Here is a 27,653-nt window from a genome sequence, read left to right on the forward strand (position 1 = left end):
CTTGACTATTGCAACTCTCTTCTTATTGGCCTGCCTCTCTATAGGCTATCCCCTCTTCAGTCTATTATGAATGCTGCTGCCAGACTTATCCACCTTACCAACCTCTCAGTATCTGCCAAACCTCTCCTCCAATCCCTACTCTGGCTTCCTATCACCCAGCGAATTAAATTCAAAATACTAACCACAACCTACAAAGCCATCCACAACTCTACCCCAAGCTACATCACCAATCTTGTCTCTAAACATATCCCAAACCGTCCTCTCCGCTCTTCTCAAGACCTCCTACTGCCAAGCTCTTGTCTCTTCCTCACATGCTTGTCTCCAGAGTTTCTCCAGGGCCTCTCCCATCCTCTGGAACTCACTACCTCAACATGTCTGGCTATCCCCTACTCTTGCTACCTTCAGGTGATCCCTGAAAACTCACCTCTTCAGGGAAGCCTATCACGTCTCCAACTAATCTTTTACCACTTACATTAGCTCATTCCCCACAGTTACAACCTTTTGTCTTACACCTTTCACTTTGTGAGCTAGTAATTTGCCTGCCTTGTTACCTGTTGCATAATACCTAATTTTCTCTAATCGCCTTTCAGGACAACCTTGGAGAGAGCGCAGCTCCGCCTCTTCATCAGGAAACACATGCTAATCCTTTAAAACCCTCCTCTTCCACCATGGCTTCAGTTATTGTGTTTCCTCCGCCATGGTGGAAGTGCATGCATGTGGACCTGAGGAGCTGCACTCTCTCCAAGGGAGGGGTAAGTGTACCTGTGTTTTCTGCTTGGTGTGCAGAGGCCATCCCAGCCCTTCCTAGTGAGGAAAGGAGCTCCGGAGTCTCCAGCTTCTCCCTGCTCAGTGGAGTGAAGGCTCTGCAGGGAAGCTGCGCTGGGTGCCCGGGATCCGCACGGTATGGTTCGGGTGACCGGGCGGCGTTTTACCGTGGTTACGTTTTTTTTTAATTTGCCGCATGTCGGTCCCGGGTCCTGTCGGGCGGGTGACGTCACGGATCAGCAGCGCGGCTTCCTGTAGAGGCGGGGCAGTGCGCTGCCTGGAACGCAGAAGTCAGGGGTCAGGCCTGTTGAGCGGCGTCTTCCGGGTTCCGGCCATCTGTGATGACGTCAGGACCCGGGAAAATTTAAAAAAACACACAGTCCCAGCTGCTTCTCTGTTCAGCATGGAAGAGGGATCTGCAGCGATGGCGGATACAGGTAAGAGGGGCACAGTGGGGCCTTTTATTCTTTACCTCATGGACTTTATGTGGGTTTTTGTATTGTTCCTCCATTGGGAGCCTGTACTGCAGGGACAGAGTTAACTTTTCTCGGTCCCTGTCAGTTTTCACTTATGGTGGTGTTTGGTCTGTACCTTCCTTGTTGGTGGCGGTTTTAAAAAAAAAAAAAAAAATTAAAATAAGTCTTTTCCTTCTGTGTGTTTTATTTTAGGGAAAAGCAAAATTTAAAAAACCACCACCTAGTAGGAAGTGTCCTTCTTGCAAGAACCCCCTTGGGGATTCCTTGCAGAAACCAATGTGCAGAAGCTGTATCAGGGATCTGGTTGAAGAGGAAACATCTCAACAATACAAAGAACTGTTCTCTTTTGTACAGGAACTTTAAAGTTCTTTGGGCTCAGTTAAGCATTTACTGGTGACAAAACCAGTGGTTCATACTGAAGTTCACCTAGCCCTAAAGCTTCCTCCTCTAGATCAGAGAGGGCGGATTCAAGGGAATGAAGGGACAAGTACTCTTCGCTCAATCATGGATTCAGATGAAGAGGAAGAGGAAGAAGAAGGTAGAAGTTCTAGATACAAAGTCTCCCTAGACGAAGTGGACGATCTACTTTCTGCAATTTATACTACTCTTGAAATTCAAGAGGAAAAAATTCAGCTATCTCTGCATGACAAAATGTACCAGGGTTTAGATGAATCCAAATCTAAAGTATTTCCAGTCCACAAGGTGGTATCTGATACTATCAGGAAGGAGTGGAAAGACCCTGAAAGGGGCCCCTTCTTTTCTAAAAATGTAAAGAAGAGATTCCCCTTCAATGAAGAAGATGCAGAAGTGTGGAATAAAAAACCTTGTGTTGACGCAGCTTTTTCCCAAGTTTCTCGCCGCACAGATCTAGCGTTTGAGGATATGGGTGTGCTTAAAGATTCCGTGGATAAAAGAGCAGATTCTCTACTCAAGAAAGCATGGGACTCTACTTCACTCAGTTTGAAGCCAGCCATGGCCTCTACAGTGGTGGCAAGAAATTTGGAGTGTTGGGTAGAAAAACTTATGAGCCATATTCAAGCAGGCACATCTAGGAAGGACTTACTAGAATCTTTTCCTTTGATTTTAAGATCAATTAGGTATATGGCTGACGCATCTGCAGTCAATCAAAATGGCAGCTAGGTCTTCCGCTTTGGTGAAATCAGCCAGACGAGCAGTCTGGCTTAAAACTTGGACAGGGGACACAGCCTCAAAAATCAAGCTTTGTGGTCTTCCCTTTTCAGGTGATTTATTATTTGGTCCAGATTTGGAAAAAGTTCTGGACAGAACAGCGGACAAAAAGGCTTTCCCAGCCAAGAAGAAGCCACCCTTTAAGAAAAATTTTCGTGGTCTTCAACAAACCTACAAAAAAGAGGAAAATAAGAAACGCTGGTTTCCCCAAAGGGGTAGAGGAAGAGGTGGAATTCTCTTTAAGTCCCCTCAGGACCAGCCCTCAAAGGACAAATGACAGTCTAACCCCTGTGGGGGGGAGATTGTCCGCTTTCTTACCTCAGTGGAGTCTGTGGGTCAAAAGTCCCTTTGTAAAAAACATCATTGCACAGGGGTACAACTTGGAGTTCGCAGATTGTCCACCTTCCAGATTTTATGTCACAGCCCTACCAAGGGATCAGGAGAAAGCTTCCGCAATGATGACCATGTTAAAGGATTTGATAGAACAGGAAGTTATTATTCAAGTCCCAAACCACCAGGAGGGAAAAGGGTTCTACTCCCACATTTTTTTAGTGAGAAAACCCTCAGGAAAGTTTTGTTTGATCCTAAACCTAAAGATTCTGAACAATGTAATAAGGTACAAACATTTTCGCATGGATACTATCCATACGATAACAAAACTACTAACCCCAGGGTGCTTCATGGCATCTCTAGACTTAAGAGATGCTTATCTTCACATCCCAATAGCCCAGGCTTCCCAGAGATTTCTTCGGTTGGCAGTCAACCTAGGGACTTCAATTTGGCACTTACAATTCAGGGCTCTGCCGTTCGGCCTATCGTCCTCCCCCAGGATATTCACGAAAGTGATGGCGGAAGCCTTGGAGCCTCTGAAACTGAGGGGGGTCTCGGTTGTTCCTTACTTGGACGATCTCCTGTTCTTTGCAGATTCAAGAGAACAGTTGGTGACAGATCTTCAGATCTCACAATCACATCTCAAAAGCCTCGGCTGGTTACTGAATCTAGAGAAGTCGAACCTAGACCCCTCACAGGAGACGAGGTTCCTTGGTTACAACATCAACTCAGTCCTTCAGAGAGTTTTTCTTCCCCGGGAAAAAATAGAGAAAATCAATTCCTCGATACGCCAGATCCAAACAAATCTAGCAGTATCGGTAAGGACAGCCATGGCAGTCTTAGGCCAGCTCACAGCTTCAATTCCTGCGGTACAGTGGGCGAGGCTGCACTCCAGGCCTCTACAGAAAAATATCCTACAGGTCTGGTCCCATCAGGAGTCCCTGGAAAAACTTTTCAAACCAACATCAAAAGTAAAAAGGTACCTTTGGTGGTGGAGGGATCAGGCCAATCTATCAAAGGGTCTCTCGTGGGTCCTTCCCTTGGACAAGCGTTTGACGACAGACGCAAGTTCTTGGGGATGGGGGGCTCACCTGGACGGTCAGACCGCACAGGGGTCTTGTCCAAAGGGGAGGCAAGGAGGTCATCAAATTGGCGGGAACTAAAAGCCATTTTGATGGGACTCCTGGCCTTCTAACAGCTACTAAAAGGTCATCATGTGCAAGTATTATTGGACAATACAACAGCAGTGGCCTATGTGACCAAACAGGGAGGGACCAGGAGTCAAGGTCTGATGGAACTTGCCAACCAGCTATTATCTTGGGCGGAAATAAATGTTACTTCCCTGTCGGCAGTTCACTTAAAAGGGACTCAAAACTTACTAGCAGACCTACTGAGCAGGAGAAGAGTTGTAGAAGCAGAATGCAGCTTAAATCAAGAAGTGTTCAACTTGATCTCAGAGAAGTGGGGTCTTCCTCAGGTGGACCTCTTTGCCAGTCAGCAGAATACCAAAGTCCAAGAATTATTTTCCCTACACAGAGGGGATCAGGCGTTGGGCATAGATGCTCTAGCCCATTCCTGGGATTACCATCTGTGCTATGCGTTTCCCCCCTTTCCTCTAATTCCGCTGGTACTGAGGAAATTTAGGGAAGAAAAGACCAGCCTGATTCTAATTGCTCCCTTCTGGCCAAAAAGGCCCTGGTTTGCAACAGCGTTAAATCTAGCTGTAGAACCCCCGTGGAGACTTCCAGCCAGGAAGGACCTTCTAATGCAGGACTCAGTGTGTCACCCAGAAAAAGACAGACTACATCTGTGCGCCTGGTTTCTGAAGAGGACATTCTAAAGGACAAGGGTTTATCTGACAAGGTAGTGAAAACCTTATTATCAAGTAGAAAGGAAGTAACCAGATCTATTTACAGGAAGGTCTGGAAAGTATTTAATTCTTGGTGTTCTGCCAAGGAATTCCAAGTCAAGAACATAGTCTCAGTCCTAGAGTTTCTCCATGAGGGAATGGAGAAGGGTCTGGCAGCTAGTACGCTAAAAACGCAGGTAGCAGCCCTTTCCGTTTATTTTGAAAAGACGCTGTCTAGAGAACCGTTAATTTCCAGATTTTTCAGGGCACTATCAAGAAACAGACCAGTGACTCTTAAAAATTTTCCAAGTTGGGACTTATCAGTTGTCTTGCAAGGTCTAACGGGGGATCCGTTTGAACCTTTAGTAAATGTTTCTTTGAAAAATTTAGTTCTAAAAACAGTTTTTTTGGTGGCAATAACTTCAGCAAGGCGAGTTAGCGAGCTCCAAGCTCTAGCCATTACTGAACCTTTTTTAAGGATCTTTCCGGATCAAGTAGTTCTTCAGACAGATCCTGCTTTCCTTCCAAAGGTGGCATCAAAATTTCATCGTTCACAGGAAATTGTTTTGCCCACTTTTTCTTCGAATCCTTCCAACGCTGGAGAAGAAGCGTTTCATTCTTTAGATGTAAAAAGGTGTCTTGAGCAATACCTCTCAGTCACTAGAGAGTTTAGAAAAACAAATGCATTGTTTATAGTTTTTTCGGGACCTCGTAAAGGAGAAAAAGCGTCCAAAAGTACGCTAGCAAGGTGGCTTAAACTCACAATTATGGAGGCCTACAAAGCCAAAGGAGTAACGCCTCCCTTAGGCATTCTACCGCATTCTACAAGATCAACTGCAGTATCTTGGGCTGAAAGAGCAGGTGCTACACCTGAGCAAATTTGCAAGGCCGCCACCTGGTCCAACTACTCCACGTTTTTAGGACACTACAGGTTGGACCTATTGTCTGCCGCAGATCAGGCCTTTGGCAGAAAGGTGCTGCAGGCAGTAGTCCCACCCTAGGGTAAGTTACTTGTTTATCCTCTCCAAGGTTGTCCTGAAAGGCGATTAGAGAAAGACTTAGTTAGAACTTACCGGTGACGGTATTTTTAAGAGCCTTTCAGGACAACCGCTATTTCCCTCCCTTAATGTATGTTAAAGTAATAAGTATAAATCTATCATGGTGTTGTGGTTTTCTGTGCTTTGTCTTCCAGAGAGTCGGACCACAATAACTAAAGCCATGGTGGAAGAGGAGGGTTTTAAAGGATTAGCATGTGTTTCCTGATGAAGAGGCGGAGCTGCGCTCTCTCCAAGGTTGTCCTGAAAGGCTCTTAGAAATACAGTCACCGGTAAGTTCTAACTAAGTCTTTCAATCTGCGTGACAATTTTTCAAATGATTCTAGTAATAGGAGCCTGAGATCATGCCTCAGTAGATTTAATTTTTGGATTAACGGGGATGGTTTTTGTTAGATGTTTCAAGCAGAAAGATTTCTTAAGGTCTGTCATTTTCTGCTGCCTCCTAGCCCTCGCCCCCAATTGAATGAGAATGCCTCTAATGTACGCCTTATGGGCGTTCCACAAAACAAACTGATCCTGAACAGAACCCTCATTGTTGCTGAAAAAGTCCTTCAAGTGTCTTTCAATGTGACTCATTGTCTCGGCCTGCTGTAGTAGGAATGAGTTGACCCTCCATAGAGACGGTGCATTGTCAGCCATGCCATCCTCCAGGGTAAAGGATGTGTGATCCGACCACGTTATTGAGTTAATGGCAGTGGTCGACACCTTAGGGTGAATTGGTCAACTAAAAAGAGGTCAATTCTGGAGTATGCTCCATGAGGCGAGGAAAAAAAAGTAAAATCCTGTTCTCCAGCGTGAAGGCACCTCCATGCATCAAATAGGTCGTGGCTGTGGATTGAGGCTGACAATGACGGGCTTGTGCGCTTGGCGCCTGAAGTAGAATCAATACCCGGATCTGGGGTTGCATTGAAATCCTCACACATGACAAGCTTACCCTTCTGGTGTGCTGCCACCTTGACCATTAGCTTACAGAAGAAACGTATTTGGTGCTTGTTCGGGGAGTAGACATTCACGATAGTGAACGTAGTGGTGTTAATATCACAAACTAGAATAATGTAACGACCTTTAGGATCAAGGACAACCTCGTGGAGAGTAAAGGCAACCGTGTCTCTTATGGCTGCGAGGACCCCCCTTGTCTTGTTAGGCGAGTTAGCTTTGAAGATATGTGGAAAGCTTCCATGGGAACCAAGAGGAGGAGACACTGAGGAAAAGTGTGTTTCTTGAACACATACAATGTCAGCTCGGTTGGAAGTAGCCTCTTTCCACATAGACTTCCTCTTAACTGGATGGTTTAGTCCATTGGAATGAATCGAAATACATTTTACACCCATTGCAGCAGTAATAGGACATTCTGTGTTGAATTATGGCAGAAATTCACTTTTGAGAAGAGGTCCCCCTCCAGTGGCCATTCCGAGTATGACATGCAGTAAGTCATTTGTACCAAAAAGAGACTAGCTGTGCTCACGCCCTCCACCACAAAGACATCTCATTTCTCTCCTCTACGCTCTCTTCCAGGTAGATCCCCCTCCCCTGGTGTCTAAACGACTGAACGAGTCCTGGGAGAGGGACCTAAAACTAACTTTTGATGATGAAGACTGGGGAAACATCTATACTCTTGCTCATAAAGGTTCCATGAATGTGGCGATCCAAGAAAATGGATACAAAATTGTGACCAAATGGTACAGGACCCCCTCACGCTTACACAAATTTTCGCCTGACATCCCGAATATTTGCTGGAGATGCAATGATGATGTGGGATCGATGATTCACATCTGGTGGGAGTGTAGGTCCGTCCAGCCTTTCTGGGCCGAGGTACACTCCATCATTAAAAGCGTTACCACGTATGAGTTGGACTACAGCCCGGAACAGTACCTCCTCCATCACACAACCCTCTCTAAACGTGAATATCACAAATCTTTAGCCATGCACATGGTTAACGCGGCTAGGCTCTGCATACCAACACATTGGCGCTCATCGGCCACACCCACCATTAGGGAATGGCTGTCCAGAGTAGCAAAAATAGCTGAATTGGAGGAGTTAATCGCTATCTCTCAGGAACGGCTACAAACTTTCACACAAACCTGGGCTTGTTGGACCCATTTCACATTCTCTGACCGCTATAAATCCCATTTCCCCACCTAAAACGTGATTCACCCCACGGCTTTGTGAAATCGCTTTACGTTATATACCCCTCTCCCAGGCTGCTATGTCTGAAAATGCTGCGACGGAGGAGTGGCCCCCTCCCATTCCGTTCTTTCCCCCCCCTCCTTTGTTCTTTCCCATCCACACACCCCTTTTTTTTTGTCCTTTTTTTTTCTCTTCTCTTCTCTTCTCTTCTCTTCTCCCCTCTTTCCCCTCTCCCTCTTTCTTTCTCCCTGTCCTCTCCTTTCTGCTCTAGTCCCTGTCCTCTCCTTTCTTTTCTAGTCCACCACCCCATCCCTGGAATTCGTTCCCATTCTGGCAGTGGACTCGTGTCCAACTTGCTGTCCCACTCTGACCACCCGTTCATTCAGGACTTGCACGTTTTACCTACCCCTATCCATCCCTGCTGCATCTCTAAGTCAGATATGGGTAGACTAACCTTCTTCTCCTACAATGGGACAACTTTTGCAACATCCGGGGCAGCTCTGCCCTACGTAAACTATATGTCAGATGTACTCCATGTTTTGTTTTCCAGGTCCCTTTTGCTTCCTAATGTTCTTTTCTGTTTATTTTATGCTTCAATGTTATGTCTGATGCATATATTGTTACGGGTTTGTCAATGAAGCCCTCTATATATCTGTCTTGGAACTATGCAACTTGACAAACGTTTGTATTGTATCCTTGATTTTGCCTTAATAAAAACCTTTTGTGGAAAAAAAAAAGAGACTAGCAAAGTACTCACAATTAGTCGAAGGGGTAAAGGTGCTCCATACGAAGCTGGGTAAGCTGAAAAGGCCAATTTATTCTTCCGTCACCCTGTGGAGGGGATCTCCTCTTTCGTAGACGTTGATTGCAATGCTGAAGCAACACTTGGGAGTGAGGAGCAGAAAAAAGGAGGAACACACAAGAAAAAAGAATAAAAAAGGAAACAAAAAAATAACAAAAACAGTCAAGCAATTGGCATGTAGCCAACATGAACTGGGTATGAACCCTGAAATTCCTAGAAGGATCTAAGCGCTTTAGTGATGGTATTCAAATTTCTTCTTTTTTGCAGAGTATATTGGGATAAGTCTGTAAAAAACTGCAGATTCTGATATTGCAAGGGAATTTGCTCTCTTTTGCGCATAATCACCATTAGTTGCTATTTGCCGTGAAAGAAATGAAATTGCAGGATTACATCCCTGGGAACCTGATCGGGCAAGAAGGATGGTTTGGGCAGTCTATGTATTCTGTCAATGGTGAGCTCTGGGTCAGAAAGATCTGGGAGAAGTTCCTTGAACAAGGAGGAGGCGAAAGAGCGCAGATCTGATTGCAAAACAGATTCAGGGACCCCCCGCACCTTCATGTTGTTGCACCTGTTCCTGTCCTCAATATCTGCGAGTTTAGCTTTAATCCATCCCGTATCTCCTTCCCTTTCCTCATGTGAGTCGACCAGGTTGTTAATAGTGACAGCGTATTCCCCCATTTTATGCTCAATATGCTCCACTCTGTCCTCCACTACCTGTATATCCGAGTGAAATCTATGCATAAACTGCATCATGTCTGATTGTAATGAGCTTCTCAAGGATAGCAGCATATCTTTCAATACAGTGTCTATCACAGGTTGATGAGTCGTGGGGAAGGATTCAATGGAGTCTGGTAGCTCACGAGTGTCATCTCCTGAATCATTTACAGGGCTAGCTGCCTGAGTGGATCCCTCCCTGTCCAGCCTAAACCTAGCTTTGGCCGGGCTGCCTGATGTTGGTGAGGGAGAGGGAGCCTGCATAACGTCAGGGGAGCACTTGTCCTGGGGGCCGCAGGCTATCCCAGGGCGATTGCCATGTGCTGAGTGTACTGGTGTGGACGCTGCCTCGGCGCCATCTTGCCTACCTCCGCGCTGATGAGGGGAGAAGAAGTCTGTCAGCCGCTGGGGCTTTCTCTGCTCCTTGCGTTTCCTGGACATGCTCCCGGGGGTCTCCAGAGCTGGAACGCCGGGTGTGGTGGCCGAAAATCGGGTCCGGAGGGTTGTTTTGTGCCGCTCGGTCTCTGCAGGCTACGGAGCTCCGGGACTAAGCCGCCATTCAGCTCCGCCGCAAGCCAATGCCCCCAGTTACAACCTTTTGTACCACCTGCCCCACCCTATTAGATTGTAAGCTCTTTTTGAGCAGGGCCCTCTTAATCCTCTTGTATTTTATTGTATTGTAACTCTATTGGCTCCCTTTATATTGTAAAGCACTGTGCAAACTGTTGGCGCTATATAAATCCTGTATAATAATAATATCCAGGGCTTCTGTTTCGGTGATGGTTTTACGCCGTCTGCTTTGGCTAAAATGCTGGTCTGCGGATTAGGCCTCTAAGAAAGCCCTGGCGGATTTACCATTCAAAGTGGGAGGCTTTTTGGGTCTTCACTGGACAACATTATCAAGGATGTCACGGGAGGGAAGAGCACCGTCCTCCCTCAGTCCTCCAAGGGGGAGGAACCCCGTCGTAAGCCGTGTCCGTTTCCCAAACAGAAGCGATATTTTCATCAGTCAGGACCCGCGGGTACGAAAGGTCTGTCTGAACCTGATGCTATTTACTCTCTTAATTTGGGGACGCTGTTCTAGTAAATTGTCTTTATCGTCCCCTTGCCCACCCCTAATAAATATTATCTTTAACCTGGAAATTCCTGACCGCTTATCCTACGACTCAATATTACCCTGGACCCATGCAAACATATTTCAACTATGTCACCTAGTGCACCCAATAACGCGTACATTATTATCTTTCACAGACCTACAGTCAAAGCATAAAATTCCGAAAACCCTTTTTTATTCCTTCCTTCAGATTAGACATTTTTCCGCTTCCCGGTCCCCCCAACCAGGGCCGATCCGCCCTATAGGCTCACTATGCAAGGCACTTAGGGCCCCCCAAATTACTAGAGGCCCCGCCTGGTGAGAAGTCATTTTCGCCCCCTCACCCCACTTCTCAACTCGCTGGCTACATGGGAGAAGAGGTAAGAAGTCAGCACCCCCCTCTTCTCAATTTAATGTAAGATGTCATTTCCGACAGCAGAACACCCCCTTCCCCCGTGCTCCCGCTTCTCATTTTTAATGTGCCATGTCATTTTGCTTAGGGCCCCAGGGAGGTCAGGATCGGCACTGCCCCCAACTGACCCTTGGCGTCCCTACTGACTTTGAATTGATGTGTTCTAGAGGCCCTCACAAACTCCACCCGATTTCCACTATCTACAAAATTTTACATTCAGCTTCTCCACTCTCTGAAAATACTCATTCATACATGAGGAGATGGCCCCACATATTGTGTAAGCCCATCTCATTGGGAGATTGGAGACAAATTTGGGACGCTTCCCCTAGGGTCTCTAGATGTGTAGCCCAGAAAGAAACTGCATATAAAATATTTGTTCTGGTACAGAAACCTGAGTTTTTAGCAACACATAATTTGACCCTGCATAGCCAATGCTGGAGATGTGGCTCCTCTGTAGGTACCCACCTCCACATTTTTGGGGATTGTCCGGTAATAACTTCATTTTGGTCACAAGTCCATGATCTCCTGGAGAAGATCCTAGAGATAAACGTACCCTTTCAGCCTTTACATATGTTACTAGGCTTACCTCTCCCGAAAATCTCCAAAAATCTTGGCAAACTGATGGCTTTTCTTTTACTGGCAGTCAAACGTGTCATTCCTCAGTGCTGGAGAGCTACCTCCCCTCCCACTTTTGCACAATTCCTATCGACAATTGCTGATATTAGAAGGATGGAACGTCTTACAGCTGTTATAGATGATTCTTTACCCAAATTTGAAGCTATCTGGGAGAGATGGGACTCTGATTTTAACACGGAGCCTCATTCCACTCCACCATAGCTGCCCACCCATTGCCCATATTCCCTACAGTTCTGTATAGGATGATGCCCCCTTTTTATTTTTATTTTTTTTTCTCTTCTCTTCCCTTCTTTCTCTCTTTTCCTATGCAGGTAATAGATTGTTGATGATATGCTTCTGCTCAGCAGAGCCATGATAAGTTGTTCATGTTGAACCCACCACTTATTTTCTATTTTATGGTATAACTAACTTGTATACAACCAGACTTGTCTGTTTCCTGTTGAAAATGTGACTGTTTATTTATTGCACTTTTAATCATTCAAATGTCTGGATTATGTAATTACTTTGTCTGATTTGAAAATCTATAAATAAACAATATAAAAAAAAAGTGATCAAAATGTAAAAAAAAACACAATTTAATGTTATAAAAAAAGAAAAAAAAAAGATTAAAGCACCCCCCTCCCCGCAAAATTGTGCAACAAAGAAAATGCATACGGAAGTTGCGCCCACATATGAAAACGGTGTTCAAATCACACATGTAAGGTATCGCCATGATTGTCAGAGCGAGAGCAATAATTCTAGCACTAGACCTCCTCTGTAACTCTAGCCTGGTAACCGTAAAAAAAAAGTTTAAATTGTCCCCTATGGAGATTTTTAGGTACCATAGTGTGTCGCCATTCCACGAGTGTGTGCAATTATAAAGTGTGACATGCTTGGTATCTATTTACTCGGTGTAACATCATCTTTCACATTATGCAAAAAAATTGGGCTAACTTTACTTTTTCATTTTTTTTTATTCATTTTTCGCAAAAAGTTGCGTTTTAAAACACCGCCGCACAAATACCGTGTGACATAAAATATTGCAACAATCGCCATTTTATTCTCTAGATCAGGGGTGTCCAAACTTTTTTCAAAGAGGGCCAGATTTGATTAAGTGAACATGCGTGAGGGCCGACTATTTTGCCTGACATTCTTTGAACCATTAAAATTCTGCGTAAGTGTGTTCGTCTGAGCAACTAATACATGGCCCGACAAGAATTCTCTTGCCTTTGTGGCTGTGTGTGGTGAAGAGATGAGCTTGGGCGTGTTATTTGGATATACTGTATATATTTTATTTGTGGCCCCAACGAATCCCAGAGCGCTGCTTAGGACTAAGGATGAGCTTGGGCGTGTTATTTGGATATACCGTATTTATCGGCGTATAACACGCACAGGCTTACCATTGCCATGAATGCAGCCTCACCATTGCCATGAATGCAGCCTTACAATTGCCATGAATGCAGCCTTACCATTGCAACCAATGCAGCCTTACCATTGCAACCTCACCATTGCAACCAATGCAGCCTCACATGTGCCATAAATGCAGCCTCACATGTGCCATAAATGCAGCCTGAACGATGCCCATCTGCAGCCTCGGAGGGCAGAGGGAGGGGGCGGGACGAGCGCCAACAGATTACAAACAGGAGAATCTCTTGTTTACTCTGTGGCCTCTTTAATACAAAGTCCCGCCTCCTATGATAGACAGAACAGTCGTCCAATGGCAGCCCAGGAGACGGGACTTCCAATAGAGACGCTGCTGAGTAAACAGGAGATTCTCTTCATGTAATCTGACGGCGCTCGTCCTGCCCCCTCCCTGTCCCCTCCAAGGCAGCGCCAATAAATACAGAATATATCTTTTGTGTCCCTGGGGGCCACAGACAATATATATATCCAAATCCCCAGGGGGGCCATATTAAATCAACAGGGGGGCCGCATTTGGCCCCCGGGCCTGCCTTTGGACATGCCTGCTCTAGATTATCTGCTAAAAAAATATATCCAGGTCCAGATCCACAAAGCACTTACGCCGGCGTATCTCGAGATGCGCGGTGTAAGCGTATATATATGTGCCGGTATAACTATGCGCCGTATCCACAGAACTAGATAGGCCTGAAAATAGGCTTCTTCCGACCGACGTAACTTTCCTATGCCAGCGCAGCGTGGGCGCATATATAAGCTGGACACATCTGGCGCTCCCATTGATTTCCTGTTAAAATATGCAAATTAGGGAGATATGGCGATCCACAAATGTGCGTGCGCCCGACGCTGGCTACGCGCAAGTTGTACGTCCGGCCTAAAGTTACCCCTCATAAAAGCAGGTGTAACTCAGCAACAGACATGCACAGGTCAGCCGGAGAGCAGCTGCAGCAGCACCGTTACAGACCAGCTGAGCATCCACACTTGCAGGACATCAATCTGTATGCCAACATGCAGGGCACGGGAGAGGATATACCGACGGCGCATAAACGTCATTGGCATGGGTGATTCGGAGGTGTATCGCATCTTCAGATTCAGCCCTGATGCCATCCTGGAATTAGCCACAACCCTGCAAGATGACATCACCAGCAAGACAGATCGCTCACATGCAGTGGAGCCACTGGTCAAGGTACTGGCAACACTCCATTTCCTTGCCAGTGGCTTGTTCCAGCGTACAAGTGGAGTTGTGGCTGGGATGGCACAGTCCTCTATGAGCAGATGTGTGCACCAGGTTGTCCCCACAATCCTCAGATGCATGTCCCACCACATCATCAGACCCACCCATGAGCATCTGCGGCTGAAGGCAATGGCAGATTTCTTCAGAATTGCCGGATTCCCACACACCGTGGGGGCCATTGATTGCACACATGTGGCACTCCCCCCCCCCATTACCCCCCCCCCCCCCCGCGCCACAGAGCACATATATCGTAATCGTAAGCATTGGCATTCCATCAACGTACAGGTATCCTGCACTACTGACCGTGTGCTGGGTCTACAAACTCATAACCTGAGCATACAACACAAAAAAAGCACTCATCGGCCCTGTCGTGGCCCACGCCTGGTGCCACGGCCCCGGCTCCTTAGCTGCATGGTGGGAGCCTCAGGTGGGGGGGGAATCGGGAGGAGGAGGAGCATCCCCTGGTCTCTCCCTGGCTGGCTGCCTGCCCTCCAACGCCAGGGCGATGCGGGTGAGGACCGCATTGGTCTCGGCCTGTAGCAGCCTTGACTGCCTCCCCTCCGCCTGGATGGCAGCATTATTGTTCCGTACGGCCTCAGCCAGGGTCTGGACCTCTGCCACTAGGCCTGCTGTGGTAGCTTGCAGATCCCCCAGGCAGGTGACCACAGCAGCACAGTTGCCACTGACATCCTGGACACTGTCAATGATCTGTGCAGAGGAGGCCATGCTGTCTGCCACTCTCCGCATCTGGACAGCAACCTCACCCAGATGGCGGGTCTGGCTGCCCTGTTGCCTCTTGAGATGTTCCGGGAGGAACTCAGACACCCCCCTAGCCTTCCTGGGGCCAGGAGAGGCTTGGGGCCGTCTATACGGGGAGTCCCTTGAGGGGGTAGACCTGTTGGGGGAGGACCCTGAGGGGCTTCCCCTGATGGTGGTGGAGGTCTGAGAGGGCCCGGCCAAAGGGGGAGACTCCTCCAAGTACAGGAAAACATCATGGTCCATATTGACTGTCTCCTCCTCAACCACCTCCTGAGGAGAGGTGTGGCCACTCCCCTCCACTGATGACTCACGGCTTCCCAGGGGGTCAGGCTCAGAATGATGTTCGGGGGATGGTGTGGGATGGCCACCGGCAGCAGAATGCCCCGCTCCCTCCTGCACATCTGTGAATGACACAAAACATTCACATGTTGGTGGACCCACACACTTGTCACATGTTCCCTTCCACCCCCCCACATGCTACACACCGGATAGGAGATAAAACACACTTACCTGTCCTCAAGGCATCCTCAATGGAGTCAAAGCCATCCACTCCCTCCACTTGATGCCTGTGGAGACACTGGGCAACCACCTGCTCATCAGGAGTGAGCGTCAAAGTAGTGTCTGGTCCCCCTCCAGTGCCACTGGCATGAGTCCTTATCCTGGACAGCTTACCTCAGACCAGGCGACGCAGGTCATTGATCTTTTTCTGGATGTCCTTGGGGGTCCTTACATCATGTCCCAGGGCATTGACCTCTCACAATCTGCAAAATTATCTCCTCCTAGGCCTGACTGGTGGTGCCACTCTGCACCATGGAGGTACACATCATACCTGGGCATGGCCCTGATGATCACATCCTTCTCTTGGTCGTAGAAATTAAGCTTCCTCCTCTGCTTCCCAGTAGCTGGAGCAGACATGGTTCTAAACCAAACAGCAGACAAAAGTACCTTGCTTCAGGGGGGGAAAGAAGTGGATGTACTTTTGCACTCGACGGGCGCATGTCTGGGCGTATTTATGCCCTGGGCGTATATCGGGGGTTATGCCGGGCCTAGTTGCGCGCATGCGCAGAGGGGTGCGGGACATACGGCAGCGTCACGGCGCATGCGCCGTTCGTTCGGCCCTTCATTTGCATGGGGTCACGGTTAATTTAAATGGAACACGCCCACTTCCTTGCTACTTTGAATTACGCCAGCTTACGCCTACGAATTTACGTTGCGCTGGTGCAACGTTGGGAGAAAAGGCTCTAAGGATACGGTGCTTGCTTCTGAGTTGAGCTGGCGTAGCGGAAATGAGATGTGCTATGCCGGCCTATATATGCGCCGATGTACGTGGATCTGACCCATAATGTTTGGGGGTTCTAAGTAATTTATTAGCCAAAAATACGGATTTTAACTTGTATACACCAAATGTCATAAATAGGCTTGGGCATGAAAGGGTTAAAATAACCTGATGCTGGGGGCGCATGCGCGACATTTGTTTTTTGTTTTTTTTGTTTTATAGATGTGGTACACTTTTTTCACCAATACCCTTTCCATCCACTACAAGAAATAAGGGCCAGATTCAGGTAGAAGTGCTGCGGCGTAACGTATCGTAGATACGTTACACCGCTGCAAGTTTTCATCGCAAGTGCCTGATTCACAAAGCACTTGCGATGAAAACTACGATGGCGGCCTCCGGCGTAAGCCCGCCTAATTTAAATGCGCGTGTGCCATTTAAATTAGGCGCGCTCCCACGCCGGACCTACTGCGCATGCTCTGTTTCGGAATTCCCACCGTGCTTTGCGCGCAGTGACGTAATTTTTTTGAACGGCGACGCGCGTAGCATAATTCCGTATTCCCGGATGTCTTACGCAAATGACGTTAATTTTTACATTTCGACGCGGGAACGATGGCCATACTTTATACAGCAATACGATTGCTGTGTAAAGTTAGGGCAGGTCAAATAACGACTAAAATTGCGACGGGAAACTTGACTACGGACGACGTATCGAATGCGAAAATCCGTTGTGGATCCGCCGTAACTGCTAATTTGCATACCCGACGCTGGAATATGACGCAAACTCCCCCCAGCGGCGGCCGCGGTATTGCATCCAAAGATCCGACAGTGTAAAACAATTACACCTGTCGGATCTTAGGGATATCTGCGTAACTGATTCTATGAATCAGTCGCATAGATACTCTGAGAGATACGACAGAGTATCTGAGATACTCCGTCGTATCTCCGCTGTGAATCTGGCCCTAAGTCCTTTATTTACATTAATCTGTATACCGCACAGCTCCTTTGCAGGTTCATATCTTATATACATTTAGATCCCATGTTCCCTAGAATTTTCCATTTGCCTCTTCGCCTGACGTTCCACCTAATACATGGTAAATCATCATGACTATTAAGATAATTTCTCATAATGTACAGGGTTTCAATTCACCAAACAAACGAAAAAAGGCCTTTGTTTATGTGCAATAAAGTTGGTCTTGTTTTACTCCACATTGATTCTGTCTGATTCTTGGGGAAAATTACTATATTCTGGTTCCAGAGTGGGAGGGAGTTGTATCTTGGTGGAGGCACCCAGACGGTCCATCACAGGTGATTATTACTGGACATAGGTCTCTCTCCTTCACCCTTCTGCACAAAAAATGTTGACACCCCTAGCAATTTACAGCTTAGACATCCAATAAGAATAATTTCAATAGTTCATAATTGTGAGTTGTTAGTAGAGATATGAGTGTTTTAAAAAAAAAAAAAAAAAGACAAGGCAGATTGAGGAGGTCAAAAGTAGGGAAAAGAGGATTCATAGAGATTGCCAAAGAAAAACAGATGGAAGAGGGTACCAGGGGATTGTTGTGTCTTATTTATCAACTAGTATGTAATGTATTCTAAATCTATGCACACAGGTATATGATATCCAGGGTTGCAAATGCCTAGAAAGAATTGTGTGGGTATCCTTTAGGATAGCTGTTAGCTTCCTGTTAACCTAATATTTTTAAGTCTTATTGTTGAATGCTTAGAGTAGGAGTTTTCCAGTATCTCACTATTGGAAATTGGGTGGCTATAAAAAATATGGACAACTAACATACATTCTGTGTGAAAGAGTGTAGTAAAAGGGTTTGTTGAGCAGAGCTTCATAAGGGGTTTTCCAAAGGTCATTCTCTTTTGTTCCAATGATCCACTCATATCACTGCTTTGAGAGGTTATACTGGGCTATCCATACAGCTTTTCCCATGTCTCCTGAAGGGAGCAGCATGACCCAGTGTTTCAGAATGCTATCATGTGTCCATAATGTATTCCTAGAAAAGGGTTTTAAAGGGAAGACAAAAAATAATTGTATTGCTGCATTCTTCATGAGACCAGTGCAATGTGGTGTGTTTGTATCTGTTGTATCTGAGTATACCTCAACATGATGATTCACTATATAGAGTAAATGTCTGTTTTGTTTTAAGTTGCCAAGTAGTGTTTTATATATTTAGTTGTGGCCATAACAATTGTATCTTCATTGAGCAGCAAATAATTTAACTGTTGCTTTTGCCTTTGGGTTTAGGTAATAAAGTCAGCTCGGGTTATGAAAAAGTCTGTGGGATACCTTATTCCCTTTATGGAACAGGAAAGAAAAGAGATGAGAGCTATGTCAGGAAATGTGGATGATGATGGTGATGATGTAAGTTCAGGCTTGTATGTTTTCTGTTAAAACTCCTGATCCATTTGTATTTTATTTTTTCTGGTGCAACAATTTTTATTGTAAAAAGCATAACATCTTGACAAATGTTCACCCATGCAGGGGTATAGCAGAATGAGCATAAGAGGAAGGTGTGGGCTGGGGAAAATAACTGATTAAAAAATGTTATTTTGCATACATCATGGGACACACAGTTAGGCTAATATTCATTACCTGCAAGGTGAATTGACACTGGTATGCCAAATGTCTTTAGACATAGTGATCCCCTGTATAACCTGTCTCATACAGGAAGTACTTCAGTTTTTTTACCAGTGTTTGCAAGGTGGGTGGCAAGGTTGTTTGAGCTCTCTGAGCTCCAGGTCTCTAGTCCCACAAAAGGTTCTTAAATGGGCTAGCTGTGGGTGTTTGAAAACTGTACCTTTGTTGCTGGTGCCTGGCTGTTTTTACCTGTATGATGGTGCATGACGGTATACCATTTTGCCTTGGTTCACCATGGTGCATGTGCGTTCGCATAAGTACTGCTAGGGTTCGGCAGTTTGTTTGGCGGCCATAGCGCACACGGCTTTGTCGCACAGGTGCAAAGATTTGCGTCATACGCAAATACAGCCACGCCCGTTTGCCGGTACCACGCGTGTGCACACACAACGTTCCGGCGCACAGCCAGCTTATGTAAGCTGTGTATGCCAAGCATGTGGTGCTTCCAGAAGGCAGCTGTGGAACACAGAGCTGGCTCTGATCCAGGCATTTTCAGAGGTTCATTTCTCCTTACCTGGGTCACGTGAGTCACCAGGTGTTGCTTGACAGGTTAACCACTTAAGCCCCGGACCAATATGCAGCCTAAAGACCCAAGGTGTTTTTACAGTTCGGGACTGCGTCGCTTTAACAGACAATTGCGCGGTCGTGCGACGTGGCTCCCAAACAAAATTGGCGTCCTTTTTTCCCCACAAATAGAGCTTTCTTTTGGTGGTATTTGATCACATCTGCGGTTTTTAGTTTTTGCGCTATAAACAAAAATAGAGCGACAATTTTGAAAAAAAAGCAATATTTTTTACTTTTTGCTGTAATAAATATCCCCCAAAAACATATATAAAAACTTTTTTTTTCCTCAGTTTAGGCCGATACGTATTCTTCTACCTATTTTTAGTAAAAAAAATCGCAATAAGCGTTTATCGATTGGTTTGCGCAAAATTTATAGTGTTTACAAAATAGGGGATAGTTTTATTGCATTTTTATTATTTTTTTTTTTTTTACTACTAATGGCGGCGATCAGCAATTTTTTTCGTGACTGCGACATTATGGCGGACACTTCGGACAATTTTGACACATTTTTGGGACCATTGTCATTTTCACAGCAAAAAATGCATTTAAATTGCATTCTTTATTGTGAAAATGACAGTTGCAGTTTGGGAGTTAACCACAGGTGGCGCTGTAGGATTTGGTGTACACTGTGTGTGTGTTTACAACTGTAGGGGGGTGTGGCTGTAGTAATGACGTCATTGATCGTGTCTTCCCTATAAAGGGGATGACGCGATCGATGCGCCGACACAGTGAAGCACGGGGAAGCTGTGTTTACACACCTCTCTCCCCGTTCTTCAGCTCCGGGAGCGATCGCGACGGAGCGGCTATAAAAAATAGCCGCGCCGTCGTCCCGGATCGCTCCCCGAGGGGACCCGACCGCCGCAAGTCGCGGGGGGGGGGTCCCGATCGGACCCCCGACCCACGTCTAGGCAGGGACGTACAGGTACGCCAATGTGCCTGTACGTGCCATTCTGCCGACGTATATGTACAGGCGGCGGTCGGGAAGGGGTTAAAGGGTCTCCCTTCTGAGGTGTGTTAATGCTACACCCAGGTACTCTCTTTGTGTGGCTAGTAAATGTCTTCAAAAAAGAGGAGCGGGACTAACACTACAGGGAATGACGCACCTATGTTGTCAGTAGTCCCTGATGAACCTAGTTTTATACCTAGTGTTGTATCCCCTGATTCCTCTAGGATCCCCGGAGCCTCCTAGTTTGGAGCAGGCATGGGTTGAGGATGGGGAAGAGCTAAAAGCTCAGGATTCTTGGGATGGTCTGGCAGATGAGTCTGCTTCTGAGCAATCTGGACAAGAAGATATCCAGTTGGTATCTGCCTCTCAATTACAGAGGCTTTTGATCCTGATTCTTGCCAAAATGGTTTATGCCTTTAAGTTGCTTCTTGCAGAGGTTACTGAGCCCCCTGGTCCTCTTTGGGATCCCTGAGGCCTCACAGGCTTTCCCCCTACACCCTATGTTGGAACAGGCGGTCTATGCTGATTGGCAACATTCTTGCAGAATTTGTTGCTTATACAAGGTTTTCCCTTTTATATCCAATTGATGAAAAGTTTAAGATGTGGAGCATGCCAGCCATAGATGCAGTGCAGTCTCTTCCTTAAACAAGAACTTAACTTGTCTGGTGGGCTTGAAAGACAATGTTGATAAGAATTCGGAGTCATTATTAAAAAGCTTCCTTTTCTTTGGCCAGTTCAGCTATTCAGCCAGCTGTTGCAGCAATGGGTATCTGCCAGTCCGTAAAGGATCAGAGCAGACAATCTGACAGGTCTAACTGGTAGGATGATCTGCCTGAAAATAAGTCAGATATTCCTTGAGCGCTGTGTTTTACTGTTGACGCCTTAAAGGATTCAGTACAGCAGGTTTCTTGTTTGTCTCTTTTGTCTGTAGATATGCCCAGACTTTTATGGCTTAAGAACTGGTCAGCCGAGCTTCCTTGTATTGGCAGGTGTAACGGTCACCACCGTTTACGACCTTCCATCCCATCCAAGACAGCTTATCGACACTCCACAATCAGGCAAACAAACACGACCCATAAGAATTCCCCCCAGAAACGAGACACACAGCTCTTGTTTGAGGTTCAAAACAGGGAATGAATCTTTATTATCTGCACATGGTAACACATTTCTCTTCAAAATACATCCCTCCCACCCTTGGGAAACAGGGTGGGTTAAATTGTCCAATGACAATGGTGATACAGGTCAGGTGTGTTCAAACTTCTCCTTCAGTAAACAGTCTTAGCAGGGGGGGGGGGGGTTGCTGGAGTAATCCCCCCCCCTTTTCCAGCAAGACACTTAAACATCCCATAATAGGTATGCAGACTGTCTACCCAGCTCCAATCCACCTAGCAGACTTAATTACCACAATAGACAATGGAATGCAATCACACCCCATCCCTTTCATCACAGCAAGCTTACTAGTATACATCAGCCAGCACACAATATATATACAATATCTGACCGCATTAAATGTGACTAGCACAGACCATAGTGGGGTTCTCATTCACCCTGTGCCCCTAAAGTCACACCTGTTACATGGCTCCCTCCTTGTGGAACACTCCGGCAGACCCGGCTTGATCCTTTTCGGGTCAACTTGGGGATGTCCGGAACTAGGAGGCCGGGATAACGTCTGTTTGCCGGGATAACCCATCAGCATTGCCATTTGGCTTACCAGGTCGGTAGCTGATGGTGAAGGTGAATAATGGAATTCAGTTCTGGAACAGTCACTTGCTTTGCTTTCTCAATGGCTCCCAAAACCTGTTGCTGATGCTCTTGGGACAGATAAGGCACCACCTGGATGCAAATCCCATTTAATCTTTTGACAATTTCAGCCTGTTTGTGCATTTCAATGTTCAAGCCAAGGGACATCTCATAATACATGACGTAGTGTCGTTGCATCTCTGATTTCTCACTGGCCAACTTGTCACATTCCCATTTTAGACTGTGATATTGTGCCGGATCTACAGTACATGTCGGGGAAGGTAGTCTTACCCGGGTCTCAGCAGCAAGTGAGTTGGTTCCAGCAACGCGGGTTGGGGCACAGGTAGTCACTGTGTGGGCTTGAGCGGGGCACATCGGGGCGTACGCAGAAACAAGGGGGGCCAAATCATTCCCCAGTAGTACATCTGCTGGCAAATCCTTCATCACCCCCACATTCACATGTCCCGAACCAACCCCCCAATCCAGGTGAACCCGGGCAACGGGTAGCCGGAAGACGGTGCCTCCCGCTACTCTTACGGCTACGGTGTCTTCGGTGTGCTGGCTCTCTGGGATGAGTTTCTTCTGTAGCAGGGTCATGGTGGCCCCAGAATCGCGTAGTCCATTGGCTACCTTTCCATTGACCCAGACAGTCTGCCTATGTTGCTGCCTGTTGTCCTGGTTAGCTGCTTGTATCGGATCTGCCTCGTGCAGAACGCCCCAATGTTCTTCCTCCTCAATGCAGTGTGGATGTGTGGGGGTTCCCCCTTTCTGGCTGTCTCCATGACTGTGACTGCCTGGGTGGATTCAATGGACAGTCTAGCTTGTCAGTCAGGTGTGTTCAAACTTCTCCTTCAGTAAACGGTCTTAGCAGGGGGGGGGGGGGTTGCTGGAGTGATCCCCCCCTTTTCCAGCAAGACACTTAAACATCCCATAATAGGTATGCAGACTGTCTACCCAGCTCCAATCCACCTAGCAGACTTAATTACCACAATAGACAATGGAATGCAATCACACCCCATCCCTTTCATCACAGCAAGCTTACCAGTATACATCAGCCAACACACAATATATATACAATATATACAATATCTGACCGCATTAAATGTGACTAGCACAGACCATAGTGGGGTTCTCATTCACCCTGTGCCCCTAAAGTCACTCCTGTTACAGCAGGTTTCCCATTTCAGGGGGAAGTTTGTTTGGTGATCACTTGGACAAATATATCCCAAATATTTTGGAGGGAAAGCACCAGGCATACCTTGTTTAAAACCTCAGGGACTGCTTCCTCAAATGTCTCAGCGCCAAGGCAGTTCCACTGTCAACAGGGTGCTAGAGCTTGCAAACATTTGGAGAACAATAATTCAGGATGAGTGGGTCACCTCAACTATATCATGTGGTTACAAGCTGGAGTTGTGGGGGGTTCCCCATGCAGAGCTTTTTTAAGATCCAGTGTTCCCTCTGATCCTACAAAAAGAGATGTATTGCTTTAGACACTACATCATTTAGTGCATCAAGGAGTGATTGTAGAGGTTCCTGTATCCGAAAAAAGAACAGGGTTTTACTTGAACCTGTTTACGGTTCAAAAACCAAAGAGGGACACAAGGCCCATTTTATACCTAAGATCCAGTATCTACTGATTCAGTCCGTTCGGATGGAGTCTGTCCGCCCAGTAGTAGCCTCACTCCAGATGGGAGACTTTCTAGCCTCCATCAATATATAGGATGCATATTTACATGTACCTATCTTTCAGCCTCATCAGAGGTTCCTGGGATTTGCAGTAAAACTTAATTTTCAGTTTGTGACTCTACCCTTCAAGCTTGTTACAGCTCCCTGGGTATTCACAAAGGTCCTAGCACCAGTACTGAGTTCAAGGGATCTTGGTGATTGGGTATCTGGATGACCTCCTCAGAGATCACTTGCTACAGGCTCTAGAACAGAGCATAAAATGCACAGTGCAGTATTTGGAAAGCTTAGGCTTGATCATAAATACAGAAAAGTCAACCTTGAGATCAACTCAAAGTCTAAAGTATGTAGGTCTGATCCCAGATACGGTCCAAGCAAGAGTATTCTTGCCACCCACAAGGATCTGTGCCCTGAAGACTTGGGTGCATCAGATAAGGGGCACCAGACAACACTCCATTTGGCTCAGTATGAGTCTTCTAGGGAGGACTGCATTTACCTTCGAGACAATGCCCTATGCCCAGTTACATTCCAGGCCTCTACAACAAGACATCTTGTTGGCTTGTGTGATAGAAATGTTGAATTTCATATTTATAACAGGGGAACCATTGAAAAGATGGATGTACATGTCTTATTGGACTGGTTGTATTTTGTCTATGAAGACAGGGCCCTGCTTATACAGTATTCACCTCCTGTCTTGGGAACCAGTAAAAGGTGTTAGGTGTTAATTGAATTAACTAAATCATCCTTTTGTCTTGAAGGAAAGCTCGGACAGCCTAAAAGGCCCCATCACAGCATGCTAATGGTGCAAATGGTCAAACCATGCATCAAAAGAACGTTTGACATACCCCAGACTGATAGGTTTTTAGATTGGTGCATGCTAGAAACATTTCTAGCATGCACTTCTAGGAGGCTTGGAAGGCAACCAATCATGATTCGGATGGAACTCGGAACCAATGAATATCTAGGCTTGAGATTAAACCAATCCGTTGGTAAGGCAACTTTAAAACCATTAGAAAGAGTTTTTCAATCCTGTAAAGGGGGATGATGAGCTGACCTGAACTAGACATGGTGATGTAATCTCTCTCTCTCTCTCTCTCTCTCTCTCTCTCTCTCTCTCTCTCTCTCTCTCTCTCTCTCTCCCCCCCCTCTCTATTTTAAGATTTGGCCTAAGATTAATCTCACTTTTCTGTTTCTTTCCTCATAGATTCATTTAACTACAACTTGCCATTACTTACTGCTCTGTCCATTGTAGCCATATCTCTTTTTGGCACCGCTATTCTTTGTTTTAATTTGTAAATAGACAAAAAGGTTTTAATCGCTGATTTTAATTATTTAAGTGAGGTATTAATATTTCCGTGACACTCGGAACAGGAGAGGACAAGCCCTGGATTATCCAATGTTCTTATCTCCTCGGGCACGCTTAAGGCCCCTTTCAGACGGACGGATAGAATGGTGCTTTTAGCTGCGGATTTTACCGCAGCTAGAAGCACACAATGCTTTCCTATGACATCATTCACACACTACGGTTACCTGCGATGTTTTTCCCCGTGGTTTTGTGCGGATAGAAAAAATAGAACTGGATGCATCCAGCTGCGAAATCCCGCCGCTATCGGCACGTAACCGCAGTGCACTGCGTCAGCTGCGTATCTTGAGGAGGAACTCTACGTCAAATTTCAACTAAAAAACCGGCATGGGTTCCCCCTACAGGAGCATACTAGGCCCTTGGATCTGCTATGGATTTTAAGGAGACACCCCCTGCGCCAAAAAACTGGCGTGGGGGGTCCCCCAAAATCCATAAAAGACCCGTATCCGAGCAGCAGCCCGGCCGGTCAGGAAAGGGGTGGGGACGGGCGAGCGCCCCCTCCTTAATCGTGCCAGGCCGCATGCTCTCAACATGGGGGGGGGTAGGTGCTTTGGGGCAGGGGGGCGCCCTGTGGCCCCCCACCCCAAAGCACCCTGTCCCCAGAAGCCCGGTCACCCCCGCCGAACATGTCGGAGGAAGCCCGCAAGGGGGGGGCGCTTTTATAAAAGTGGCCCCCCTCCCGGTGGAAGAGAACCAGACGGCAGCGAAGAGCGGCACCCCCCCCCAGAAGACATCGAACAAGCAGCCCCCCCCTCGTGAAAGAGCTAAAGAAGAGAGGGGGGCCCCCGGGGCTGACTAATAAATTACTTTACCCTGTGTCATGTGTTTTTTTTTTTATTCCGCCAGGTGAATGGGTAGGGGTGGGGGGCCGGCATCTGGGGGCCCCATTATTAAATGGGTCTCCCAGATTCCGATAAGCTCCCTTCCCGCGGACCCAGACAACCAACGGCCAGGGTTGTCGGGAAGAGGCCCTGTCCTCATCAACATGGGGACAGGGTGCTTTGGGGTTGGGGGGCCACAGGGCGCCCCCCCCCCCATGTTGAGGGCATGCGGCCTGGTACGGTTAAGGAGGGGGGCACTCGCCCGTCCCCACCCCTTTCCTGACCGGCCGGGCTGCTGGCCTGGTATGCTCCTGTAGGGGGAACCCATGCTGTTTTTTGTTTTTTTTTGTAAAATATTTATTTTTCAATTTTCAAGTGGTATTGACAGTTGCACAATATAGCATCATCCAACGAACAGAAAGCCAATACAAAAATAAAGACAATAACCAAAGTAGGGGACAATGGGAGAGAAGGGGTGGGAGGGGGGGACACGGGACCGAAGGCAGGGGGGGGGGGGGGAAAGGGAAGGGGGAGGAACTCCATGGGGGGGTGCATCAGGTCCGGGCTCAGGCAAACGTTAAGGGAGTAATAGCTCACACCAGTCCGGGGACACGAGGGCACGCCGTCCGCCCAGGACATTCGGTCCACTTGGGCCGGGTTCCCCCCGAAAAACGGGGGGCTGCGAATCCCCATGTCCCCGCCCTTAAGCAAGCAACAAAACAGCTCCCACAGCTACATGTCTATCAAAACAAGCCTGAGGCAACGGGGCCATTCAAACAGGCTAGCTATAGCACCAGTGGTCCCAATACTTAGCACAAAAAATAAAATATATATTCAACCTTAATCAGTGGGGAGGAGGGAAAAGGGGGGAAAGGGCAGAGGGTGCAGAGTTAGAGAGAGCAAAGAGACAAGAAAAGTGAGAAGAGGTAGAAGTGAGAGGACCAGTGGACCAGCACTCACCTGACTCGTCGACTCAATGGGTCCCCATCACTGTGTGGTATCAGTTGACCGACTGACGATGTGCCCGGACGCGATCCCCAAAGGAGGGATCTGCAAGCACCAGTAGTGCCTCGTCTAGACTAGAGGAGAACAAGGCTGCGTCATGTACGTGGGCCTTCCAATCTGCCCAGGTGGTTTTCGCGAGTATCCCTGCACGTAGCCAGCCAACCCTCCGCTTCCGTAATCTCCCTCACCTTCCCCAGCCAGTCTTGCTCACTTGGAACATGCGAGCTCTTCCAGTGAATGGGAATGAGCCGTTTTGCCGCATTAAGGAGGTGGGGGAGGGCACTGCATTTGTATCGTGACAGAGAGATGGAGGGGACGTGGAGCAGGAAGTGTTTGGGATGGGCCGGAATATCCACGCCCAGGCCTTCAGACACATGTTTAGTGACCATGTCCCAGAATGGGCGAAGCACCGGGCACTCCCACCAAATGTGGAGGAGCGTGCCCCTCTGCCCACATCCCCTCCAGCATCTATCAGACACATTAGGGAAAATCCTAGCCAGAGAAGCCGGCACCCTGTACCACCGTGTCAGCAACTTATAATAATTTTCTTGGGTTTTAGCGTCCACTGAGCTCTTGTGAGTCAGGCGATAAAGGTGGTATAGTTGCTCATCCGTAAATTCGGTCTGTAGATCCCTCTCCCATTCCCTAACAAAGTAGGGATGGGGGCTAGGCGAGGCACCCTCCAACAACCGGTATAACACCGAGATCAAGTGGGGCTCTGGATCCGCAGACGCCCAGAGACGCTCAAACTCTCTCAAGCTAGTCCTGATCTG

The 27,653-nt window shown here is 47.1% G+C and overlaps 1 protein-coding gene across 2 annotated transcripts in view; it reads left to right on the plus strand.

The window, feature by feature from the left end:
• MTR (5-methyltetrahydrofolate-homocysteine methyltransferase) overlaps positions 1–27,653 on the plus strand; it is a 1,155,773-nt gene that overhangs the window by 829,272 nt on the left and 298,848 nt on the right. For both annotated transcript variants that reach the window (XM_040350739.1, XM_040350741.1), the window contains one exon: positions 18,369–18,485. In XM_040350739.1, the coding sequence (XP_040206673.1) occupies positions 18,369–18,485 (117 nt within the window). The remainder of the gene's footprint in view (positions 1–18,368; positions 18,486–27,653) is intronic.

The sequence above is a fragment of the Rana temporaria genome, chromosome 4, assembly GCF_905171775.1.
Source record: "Rana temporaria chromosome 4, aRanTem1.1, whole genome shotgun sequence".
In the NCBI taxonomy this organism is placed as follows: domain Eukaryota; kingdom Metazoa; phylum Chordata; class Amphibia; order Anura; family Ranidae; genus Rana; species Rana temporaria.